General features: G+C 49.5%; 1 protein-coding gene across 1 annotated transcript in view; it reads right to left on the bottom strand.

The window, feature by feature from the left end:
• The window catches only part of L3MBTL4 (L3MBTL histone methyl-lysine binding protein 4), a 282,590-nt gene that overhangs the window by 7,550 nt on the left and 263,083 nt on the right, over positions 1 to 11,957 (bottom strand). The window contains 3 exon segments of the mRNA XM_046671181.1: positions 3,844 to 3,913; positions 5,506 to 5,618; positions 5,621 to 5,674. Coding sequence (XP_046527137.1) covers positions 3,844 to 3,913; positions 5,506 to 5,618; positions 5,621 to 5,674 — 237 coding nt within the window.

The following is an 11,957-nucleotide window of genomic DNA, read 5'->3' as shown; positions in this document are numbered from 1 at the left end:
CTCAGGCAAGCAAGCAAGGATGCCCGGAGGAGCAGGTCGCAGGGAGGGCGGCGGGCAAAGCAACGGGCTGCTCTAAGAGGCCGCGCAACATCGGCCGGCTCTGTCTTGGAAGGACACTGAGTACCTTAATTTTAGGATGACACAGCAGCGTGGAAAGACTGAGAATGCTGACGTTGCGCGGCCTCTTAGAGCAGCCCGTTGCTTTGCCCGCCTGCCTCCCTGCGACCTGCTCCTCCGGGCATCCTTGCTTGCTTGCCTGAGGCTGTTGCTCCCTATAATCTTTCCAGGTGGCGGTGTTCTTGATCTTGCTGAGCCCGTGGCTGTGTGCCTGACTGTGCCGGCTCCAAGTCCACTGGGGAGCATGTTTCCAGCCTGAGTCTCATTTTTTAACAGCAGCGTTTATTATTTGCCCTTCGTTTTAAGGGCTGCTATGCTTAGCTAGCAGTATCCTGAAGTTTTCAAAATACTCCCTCCTGTGTAAAGATTGCTTTTAAAGTGATTGCCATCTTTTAAAGTGAATGGACATTTAGGGACATTTGGTTGAGGCCAGGGTGACTTATATGTGCTGCTTTAAAGAGTAGTTTTGAATGTAAGAACTCCAAGTACCCATAAGAGCACCAAGCGCGCCTGAGTCACACCTGCGGCTGTATTGTGCCTGCCACATGTCACGTCCAGCCCTCAAGAGCCCACGGACACCGGGCAGGAGGGAACTGCACACAATTCACTTCCCCATTTAACTCACTCGTTCGCGAGACACACACTCTGCGCAAGATACTTTGCTATAAAGATGTAAAAAGATATAAAAATATTTCAGTCCCTATTCTTAAACACTTAGACTCTTCTATTTCAGAATATTTCATGACCCAGAGAAAAAAATACACTTCACACTGACCATAACTTCAGTGTGTGCCCACACCTACGCGTTTCTAACAAAGGTTTCACAGAACGATCACCTTTACTGCAGTGCAGCGCTTTCATCCAGTCTCGTCTCGTTCAAGAACCGCTAAACTGACCTTTGTAGCTGACCTGTGCTTTGAAAAACGCTTCTCGAGTAGAAACAGCCACAGGGACAAAGGAGTTAAAAGCCGGTTCCCACGCTCTGGGAAATGTCTCACAGGCCCCGTGCTGCTTCCCTTCACAGCATCCGGAGCAGAGCAGGGCCTCCCTCCCAGGCCAGGACGGCAGGCAAAGGGAACGTCTTTGCGCTTCATCTTCGGCTATAGACAGATGCCCACCTTATGTCTCGCTGAACCGCACTTAACACGGGGATGGACAAGTCCATTTTCAACACGGCCTGCCCTGTCCACTGAGGTTCCCCTTCAATAAGCCCAGCGGGAACAAAGCACAAAAGAACAGCCACCCACCCCCTCCTGCTCACCCTGAACTGCCTTTTCAAATCCTCGCTGCTCTGCTCGTCATTCTTCCCGCGGCATCTGGAACAGTTGCAAACTCTGCTGTTGGTGCTCACTGGGAAGCCCCTCAACGGACCCCTTCTGAGAGCTGCCTTATTTTCAAAGATACAAACAGAACCATCACAAAGCCCACACTGTCAGCCCATCAGAGAGTCTTCGGGTGAACCTATTTTGGGGCTGGGAAATGTGCTACAGAGTGCGGGGACACTGAAAGAAATTTACAATACAGTCCTCGTCCTCAACAGCATCTAGTTAGGAAGACATCAGGACTAAGAGACATTAAACATCAGGGGATAACCAGAGCTGTTTTCTTTGGAGCGCACACTGGTTCTGGAAGCCTCGTGAAGCATCGTGAGCAGGGGCACTTGATGGAGACAGCCTCTCTGATGGTGCTTTTTGTAATCTAGAAAATTTCTAAGGCCTCTTCCAGCAACAGAAGGCTGAGACTTCATGTGCACCCATTACAGAGCTCAGGAACTGTGGCCTCACTTTCCTGACGCTCCCTGATGGCATCTTCAGTCTCCCTGTGGGCAGCTCTTCCTCAGGGGACCTGCCCCCTCCTCACGAGACTTGCGTGTGCACCAGCTACTTCCACTGAATCACCCCCCAATCTCTCACTTTCGTCCAGTGCCAAACTTGACAATTGTCACATTGGAGCACCCCCAGATTTCACATTCACTGATTAATGTTCCTACAATAGTGGTTCCTGTTCTTTCTGGATGACGGTCCCCCTTGAGAAGTTAATAAAAGCTCTGGCCCTCCTCTCAAGGAAAATGCAGACACATATTGTACACAATTTTTCCAAATCTCCTGAAGCCCAATTCCACAGCTGAGCCAGGAACCCTGCCCTCAGTCTGGCATCCGCCCTATTGCACAGAACTGTCACAGCTCGCCTCCTCTTGACACGTCTCTTTCAAGGAGCCCCGGCTTCTCCGCAGAGCGCCTCTTCCCAGTCCCTCCACCTGCTCTGTCTCACTTGGTCCCTGTGCTCCATGGTCAGTGACTCTGTCTGGGCCATCACGTCCTTGGGAAGCGTTCATTCAGCACCCCCCACCCTACCCATTACTGGCACTCCCATCTCGTATTTCTGCCCTTGGGAAGAGTGCGTTCATCTTCATATAATCCACAGGGACCTGTCCCATAACAAATTCATCACCTTATCACTCGGCCCCACGATGGCTCCTTTCCCCAAAGTGTCGTCTCTTGTGATAGCACCACTATTTTCCGCTCTTTCAGGGGAACTCTTCAGGCCTTGCAGCTCTCACATATTATCATCCTAATCTAGTACTGAAGTGTGTTGTGATGAGACCATAAACAGAATCACACTGGCTCGTTCCGCTTCTCCCTCTCTGTACCCAATCTGTTTCTCTTGTGCTTTTGACTTGAAACACGCACTGAACTGGAGGGGTTCCCGCTGCCACGCCCAGTCCAGGCCCTGATTTCTCCACACCAGGAAGGTGCTGGGGACTTCTGGTCATCTCCCTCTCCTCACTCTTCCTCTTTTTGCAGACCTTGTTGCAGATCATTCTCCTCTTCCTGGAGCACCATCTTCAGCCAGTGACTTTCTCGTAAGAACCTAAGTTGGCTCGTGCTGCTGGCCACCTAACATGCAGGCCAGCCCTGGCCTCAGCCTGCCCAGCCTCCCACCCAGGCTGCCCCCCTGGCACCCCAGGTCAGTGTGTGCTTGCTGAGTAAGAGATCAGCTCAGGACCTGGCTCTGACTGTGTGGCCTTCCTTGGTCTCTGGGTACCTAAATTTTCCTATCTGTAAAATTGGCAAAACAAGAGTACTTGCCTTACTATCATTATATTAGTATTGTTCACTGTCTTTATCAGTGTTAATAAAGGACACATCTTGGCTTATGTCCTACTCACTTCCACGAATCTCCTGTTTTTCCCTTCACCTAGAATGGCTTCCCTTCTTTTCTCTGCTTAGATATAGTCCACTTTTGTTTCAAAATCCAGCTCTTGATGCCCTGATCATTCAACATTCCTTCAACAAACGTTTACTGGGTTATCTCCTGAGTGCCAGGTATAGTGAGGGGTTCTCAGGGTACACACCAAGTGAGTGAAATAGGGCTCTCCTCATCTGGTGAGGGCCACACCACAAGTGCAGGCGTGGCGACAGCAGACTCAGATGAAGTGGGAACACAGAGAGGACATCTTGCCCAACCCGGAAGCTCCTGCAGGAGGTGAGCACTGGGCTGATGGCGGGGGGCTGGCGGCAGGCACAGTGGGAGGGTGTTTGAGGCAGCGGTAGCAACTGTGCAAGTATGACAAGAGCACGCAGGCCTAGGCGGCCACACTGGAAAGGCAGGTGAGGACAGCCCCGGCAGGTCTCTGCGGCGTCCGCCAGCGGAGGATGTCGTTTGGGAGAGCCAGGGATGGTTTACATCCGGCGGAAACACCCAGAGCACTTCCTTATCTATCACCTTCGCTGGTTTTCAGGACGCAGTTGCTCTGCACACGGATGCAGGTGGCTGCCTTGCTTGAGACGTCTTTCTGAGCAGGACAGTGAAAATGTGAGGGGCCAGGAGCGCAGTGACAAGTGAGGGAAGAGGGGCCGCTCTGAGTCTTATTTTACAAAAGGTGGAACTTCAGATGGATGGCTTCAAAGTCAGGAGAGGAATTCTCAGTCGAGCTCTCCATCACACACAGTGAGTGTTACTTCAAGGGCAAAACCACACATGGCAATGATAGAAAAACGGGTTTTAATTCTTTCGGCTCCTCATGAAGCAGATGCACGCTTCGAAAGCTGATAAAGATTCCTTAGCGGGAGGTGGGGCAGACTCTGCACATTCTTTAAGAAGCAGGATCACATTTAGTCATTCCCCAAACCCCCAGGACCTTGGGAAGAGTGGACAGCAAGGTGGGCGGGCAGGCTCTGCGGGGAGAGACGCCGGCCCCTCTGCTCAGAGCGGAGGAAGGCTGGGCAGGCGGAATCCACCAGGGAGATTCTGTGAGGTGCCTGGGAGGAGGCGGAGGGAGCAGGGTCACTCAAACCTCCACCCTCGGAGGGGCTGCTGCTCCCTGTTCCTGGTCTGAGGCTGGAAAGGACGGCTTAGACCAACACCAAGTCCGGTTGTGCAGTCAGTGCTCCGTGAACATGTTGTGACTACTTTATCTGCTGGATTGTTTTTGAGGAAGACTGGCCCTGAGCTGACATCCGTGCCCATCTTCCTCTACTTCATACGTGGGACGCCTACCACAGCATGGCTTGCCAAGCGCTGCCATGTCGGCACCCGGGATCCGAGCTGGTGAACCCCGGGCCGCCAAAGCGGAACGTGTGCACTTAACCGCTGCGCCACCGGGCTGGCCCCCATGTTGTGACTAATTTAATAATTTAATGCAGCTCTAATCTTGTCCTGAGAGGGCCCAGGATTTCCCTTCCTTTAAAAAAACACTAATTAAGGCCTGACTAGTGAAAACACAACCTTTATGAAAAAGATCGTCAGTCAAAAAGTGTATTCCTTAAAAGAAAATTGTTGTAAACGTGAAATGTTTCTACAGCAATACAGTAAGCAACGAGGCTTACCTGATCCTTATTAAAAACCAATATTGTAAGGCATGCTTATATTAGCTTTGGATCCATTTTTCCCTCTGTACAGAATCTTGTGCTATGCTGTGATCTAATTTACTTTAAAATTAAACGTAAGATTGCCCAGATTATCTGTGACTTCGGATGGACAAGGGGCAGCAGACCTGCTCCTAGTGAGGTCACGTGATCCTCCTCCGGCCCTGTGGGCCACAGTGAAGGAAGCCCTGGGTGCACAGACTCTCCTGCCGGTGGGAACTCTCCCAGGGAAAATGCAGCTTAGCACAGGGGCTGCCAGGACCCAAAGCCTAGGCTAAATCTGTGGTGTGGGACCAGAGGCGTGGCACTCTGCCCAGGTGGCCCAGGGCCCATGCAGTGGAGCACAGAGATGGAGCTGGGATAAGGTTGGGAGAGGAGGACAAAACCAACCGGGCTTGCCTAATTTCCTCAAAATCATGCCTGCCTTCTCCCTCAGGTGTGGGTCTTAAATCTGATACAGTGGATTCATTGCCTAAGAGAAATCCTCAGCAGCGGGACACATTCTATCCCAGGACCTCACCTCATCCACTGTCCATCAGGCCATCTTGCCTGCCTGGATGCCAGCCACGCCTGGAAGCAGCTTGCAGGGCTGCTCCCTGCTCAGGGGAAGGTCCCGGAAAGGCTGAACTGACTGGACGACAGGAAGCCTGACTGGTGCAGTGCCTGCGGTGTCTGCTCTGCGGAGTATTCTGAGAGAGAGGCAGGGTGAGCGAAGCAGGGACCGTGTGAGTCAGTGAGCATCATCTCGGTCAGCCCCTCACTGGTCCAGAGTCAGGTTAGGAAAAGTGCAGACGCAGCGCAAACCCTGGTCTTCTGGTCACGCAGCATCGCAGCCAGGCACAGCTGATACCAGCGCTCGTTTTCAAAAAAATAGTCACAAAAAAGTTATATAAGGCCCTGAAGACTGTGGCTATTTGCTAAGCAAATAATCTCTACGGGCCTCTGTTTGATGCCAATGAAGAGCTAGCTTGGCACTACCACTGGCTTCTCTCTCCCTAAATCAGAAGTTGGAGGAAGCACAGAGCCTTGCAGAATGGCTATTAAGTGGATTGGCACACTGAGCCATCTGGGATGTGCACATACGCCATGAACGATTTCTTCCAGGCAGCTGCTTTGTATATCTCCAAAGACGCGAGGAGCCCAGGTCCACATCCAGTTTCATAGGTCCCTTGGGGGGCGCTGAACATGGGATGCAGCCCAGGGCCCCGTGAGAACCTCATGGCAGCTGCTGCTGTAGCACCCAGCAAGACACAACGACCTGGCCGGGACTTGCCAAAGCAGCCGCTGCTGTGATGGGATTGCCCTGGCGCATGCGCTCTGAAACAGGTGCTGTCTTTTGAGAGCAAAAGCTCTGACCCGGCTGACTGTGGTTCTATGACGTGAGGGGCAGTGGTTGCTGGCTTGCCCAAGAGTGGCTGCTCTCCCCCAGGAGTGACCTCGCTTCTGCCTCCCGCTTCTCCTCAGCCTTTCTGAACTAGTTCCCACCTGCGGGGGTAGCTTCACTCTTGCATCTCATCCTGGCGTTTAGAGGGAGCCGTGGATCTAAACTCCATCATTATTTTCCTTTGAATGTACAAATGCATAAGGAGCAAAAACATTATAGAGGTTTCAGAAACAATTGATGCCTTTAAAATGACATTTAAGATTCTTTCTGTACAAGTTAGCAAAATAAAGCTGTTGATATTTAAAGAGACTTTGATAAGAAAGGCCATAAAAGGGAATGTTGGAAGCCTAAAGCAAATGGCAGGTTAAGTAAGCAGTGTCCACGTAATTTAAAGTTTATGATGATGATTTGTGTTTTACTAACAGAGTCTGAAAAGCTATTGTGCAAATATTTCCACCTCAAATTAATTACAGTTTTTGGTACAAGAGGCTGACCTGCACGTCGCACGGTCACATACCCGTCAGGAATCACATTCTAAACAATGAAGGAGTCCGTGTGTCACTGCCCTGACTGCTGGGCACAGACACCTGCACATTTAACAATGCTTGCTGTCTACACAGATAGAGACAGCAAAATTGTGGCCTTCTCCCAAATTCTTATGCTCTAGTTGCAAGCAGCAGCAAATTTATCTCTAAATGCTCCCTGTCCAACACGGACCTTCTTAGTATGTAAATAGGTTCTCTCTCTCCATATAGTTCAGCCAACAGTATGTGTGCTCGTTCCGAAGCGTAACTTCACATCTCCTTTGAAAAGCAAGTATGTTTACAAATGCGAACGTTCTTTAATGAAGTTGTCAGGTTGGACAAGGAGCATGAAGAAAACAAGCCCTAGAAACCCAGGGTGGAAGCAACACAGGGCATGTGTGCAGACACAACCCTGCGGAAGCACCGAAGGTGTTCCTGGAAGCCAAGGGTTAAAGCTGTGTACTCTTAGGGATTAAGACCTGAGCCGAAGCTGGGCTTTATTCTGGAAAATAATCACTGCATGCATTCATCGGTTGTTTTGCTGATATAGCATGAACTTAAAAAAAAATTCCATATGTATCTCAAACCCATGCCTTGGGTAAATCAATTATGTATAATTTGCAAAATGTATACGACTCTGAAGAAACACAATTAATGAGTCTTATGTTTTGGAAGTACAAAGATGTCAAGTAATGGTCCTTGGATTCCTATGATTCACAAATAAAAGCTGAAGGCATTAAAAATGGGAATAAAACCCAACAACATTGTGCTCTCAAGCAAGAAAGTTTTCTGCACTGTAATTGTGGAAGCAAATTGCTGTGGGTGCTGAGGCATCCACTCTGGAAATGCACCTACGGGGGGCTTGCCAGCACTGGGGTTCCTCAGTCTACTGCTTGTCATGGTTCTGGGCTCTGGAAGACGGGGGACTTCAGTCAGTGCCAGCAGCAGGATGGCCTTAGGTTACAGCAAGAGGCAGGGAGCTCTAGCTTTGTGCTGCACCCTTGAAGCCCGGTGGGCTGACGCTGTCTATGGCTTCAGAGCACAGTTCACTGCGCCGCTATTAAATCAAACTGCTTGTCTGAGGGAGGGGGAAGCTAGAGTTCCCGAAGGTTGACAGGACTTGATGGGGAACAGGCTCTTCATGCCATGGGCAGTGGGGAAGGGTCTGAACCTCCCTGGGTCGCAGATCCCTCCCCCGGAGTCAAGCTCATGGGAGTATGGGGCTTGTGTCTGTTTACCTGCAATCTCAGGTTTTGGGGTGATGCTTGCCAGCACCAGTTACATGCTGAACACGAATCACATTTTTTCCTTTAAAGATTGGCACTTGAGCTAACAACTGTTGCCAATCTTCTTTTTTACTTCTTCTTCTTTTTCTCCCCAAATTCCCCCAATACATAGTTGCATATTTTAGCTGTGGTCCTTCTAGTTGAGCATGTGGGATGCCACCTCAGCGTGACAGGACGAGCGGTGCCATGTCCACACCCAGGATCCGAACCAGCAAAACCCCAAGCCGCCAGAGTGGAGCATGAGAACTTAACCACTCGGCCACGGGGCCGGCCCAACATTTTTACTATTATCAACTTTGCATCATGAGATACAAAGCTTGAAAGTGGAGCTTTTCTGCTCAAAAAGACATGAGTTAGGTTAGGGAGGATGTTCCTGAGTAGGGAGGTTGGACAACTAGTCTGCCATCTCTAAGATGTGACTGGCGTTGACAGTACGCTCCACGGAGAGCGGGTGGGAGGGGTTGGGAGAAGCGTAAGGGCTTGGCGCCATCCCCAGCACATGCAGACCGTTCATCAAACGGGAGGTGCTACTCTACAGCGGGCTGTGAGCTGCTGAAGGTCAGGACTGACGTCCTGTCAAGGGAAGTTGCGTTATTCAAAATTCACAAGATGCAAGACAAAGTTTCCAATAGCAACAAAAGAAAGTGTTTCCTGGTGGTGGTTTTGCCTTCTTTGTACCATTTACCAAGTCTGATTTCTTCCCAAGCTGATGCTTTGGCACTGGGATCTTCAGGTCCAGTAGAGAGGAGGCCAGGACGGGCTTGCCTCCCAGGACGGGGGCGTCGGGGAAACGCAAGGTCCGCACCAGTTGCCTGGTTGTAATCCTGGTCCCACATAGTTGCTGAGTGTCCTCACAGGAGATCCTTAATTCCTGTGTATCAAGGTTTTTCATCTTTAAAATGGGGTAATCAAAGTGCTTCTACCTCACTGAGCTGCTGGCATGAGAACAGCTCTGAGTACACAGGAAGTGCTCAGCACGTGTTCGATATTACATTACAGTTAGAAGACATAAAGATTTTAAGTTCTAACCCTAGTGAACATCGGGACATAGAAAATTTCCAAAGGCAGTGTGGCTAGATGTACCTAAAACCTACAAAAGATGAAATTCAAACTGAAACTCAGGATCTCCAGGGCCATGTTAGAATTCCACTTCCACGCGGTCTTGGAATGTCAGGGCAGCGGTCACCAAAATCGTGTGCAGGGTCCTAGAGGAAGGAAAGGAGAGTTGGAATCCACTGGACGCTGCCAACATCGGGTGGGGCATCTGTCGCCCAGGCAAACTGGTGCCGATGTGCGGCAATCACATAACACTGTGGAAACATGCTCGGCCTGCTAGCTTTGAAATTACGTGGCTCCTGACAGACTTTTAAAATGCGGGGTGATTTGCATTATTTTATATTCTGTTCATTAAATTAGACTTTTGAAAATATCCACGTAGAAATTTGCATCCATTTTTATCAAATGTGAACACACTGATTTTAACTTTTTACTAAGCCCAGCACAGCTCATGTCAATTAGATACTCACTAAATAGTTGTTGATAAATTAAAGATCACGAGCCTGTGATGAAAGTGTAGGCTGCCCTGAGAAACCATTCTCATTAAATCAAAGGATCAGATTATTCTATCTTGGAGCACTTTGAATAAACAGAGTCTTCTAGATTAGAAATGGATGTCTACCATTAGCAGAAGTCAGAAAGGCTCTTCTTAAATGGGTAACTGACATGCTTCATCCACTGGGCCCAGCACCGGGTCCCGCATCCACCTAACACAGCGGAGGGACGTGGCATGCTTCCCGCTTACGCTCCTCCCTGCAGCCATGCTTTCTGCCCAGCTCCCCTGAAAGTCAGCCAAGGACATTCAGTCTGCAAAAGAAGCCCTCCTACTGGAGGTCTTAACATTTTAATGCATCAAGATGCCTTTTTGCACCAGAAAATGAAATGCACTACTGCCTTTGTCTCCAACGCCAATGTGTGAGTGACAACAACAGAAGCCAGCCCTACGCTTAAGATATCTTTACCTTTCCAGGAAACAGACAATACACGTATACTTGTCACCTCAGTGAGCTCCCATTTGTAGAATAGTTTGCTTGGAACAATTTGTTTGCTACTATTTTTCTCTCGTTGGCTATTTCTTTTCAGTTTTATGTCTTTAAAAAAATAATGAAGTGTTTAATGATTTCAGTCACATGCTCCAAGATGTGGGGTGCTCTCCAGTTTCTGAGGCCAGCATGTTGAGCTGTGTCCAGCTCCAGGATCCCAGGAGGCCCTGGACTACAGGGCTGCGAGTCCATTCAGCAGCGCTCAGAGAGGAGGAAATAATTAGTTCCATCTCCAAAAACGTTGTCGTTACCTTTGTCGCAGAGGCAATACCTTGCTGGGATCCACCTGACTCCTGAAGAAATCTACGTCTAATGGTAAGTGCTGTCTGCTCTTGAATGTGGGAAAACCCCAGCTGGGTGCAGGCCGTCTTCCCCAAGTCAAGGGCCACGGCCAGACCGGGCCAGCTGTGGAGGGTGTGTGACAGGGGCTGCCTTTCAGGTGAAATGACCAAACAGACACGTGATGTGGTGTGGGGCACCATCTGCTTCCAGGTTCCACAGACCTTAAAAAGGTATTCAGAGACTAAAGGATGCTATTCACCTGAAGGTAACCTGACAGGAGGTCCCTGATGTCTTCGCCACCCCTCTCACTCACTCCTTTCCACTCCTGCTCCACCCCGACAAGAGAAAAAAATCCTTTATGGAAATGTTCTTCAAAAATATGGCTGTTTCTTTACAAAAGCTCACACAACAAAACTGAAGTAAGTGAGTCATAAGTGGTAACCAGAGGCTGCATGGCTGGGCCTACACTGAAAATGGAGACCCATTTCACAAGTAACTTTCTCTTCAATGAAAGGGGTAGCAGTTCTACTGTGTTCTCTCCTCCAAAAAGGAGGAAGGAAAAAAATAAAATGGCAATTGGTCCCAGTATCCCGTGATGTGATTTTTCTTGCCTGCTGTGTCCTCTGTGTCACTGATTGACCGTCGTCGGTTGAGCCGGCACTTGCTGAGAAGTCGGCCTGCGAGGCGCTGTGTTCCAGTGGTGAATTCTGCAGGAGAAGCAAGGAGATGCTCAGAACAGACTCTGCGAGTGGTAACGTCGTCTTCCTCCCACCACCTTCCAGGTCTTGTACTTAACACGATCGGATCGCCATTTGTACGCTGTATCGCCTTCTCTTGGTTTTGATGAGGTTGGACTTACTCAGTCGCTCTTCATTTCCATTTCTTTACCTCCTACATTCCTCAAAACAAAAGTGAAAAACAAAACAAGAGGAACACAAGCAAGATTGGGAGGCAACTTTCTATATTTGTGTGGCACACAGTTGATGCTCCGTAAACGTGTGATGAGTTGAATAAGTGACTAACTGAATGAATGCACGTTCAGGAAAGTAGGAACTGTCTGTTTACTGCAAAAGCCAGAATGACTTTCAAAATTACGTTAGGAACTATTCAGATTTATGGTCGCTTTCTCTAAGTGTCACTGCACACCCGCAAATCACTAAATCCTAAAGGAGTTGGTGGCAACCCAGCTGCTTCTGTTTCCTCAGCAGGGCTTGGGCACCACGAGAGCAGGAATTCAGGAACAAGAGCCCTCAAGTGTCTAGATGCCTATTGCCATTTTCCAAGCAGCCCTCTTCAGTCATCATGGCAAAGCCCCCTCCTTTGAGCTCCCACCTTCTGGGCTTTACAATTCATTGCCTCTTTTCTGGTATGGGCCTGCCCCCTTCAGCCACGCTCCC

The sequence above is a fragment of the Equus quagga genome, chromosome 9, assembly GCF_021613505.1.
Source record: "Equus quagga isolate Etosha38 chromosome 9, UCLA_HA_Equagga_1.0, whole genome shotgun sequence".
In the NCBI taxonomy this organism is placed as follows: domain Eukaryota; kingdom Metazoa; phylum Chordata; class Mammalia; order Perissodactyla; family Equidae; genus Equus; species Equus quagga.
The sequence above is the reverse complement of the archived record's forward strand: the minus strand, read 5'-3'. Positions and strand labels throughout refer to the sequence as shown.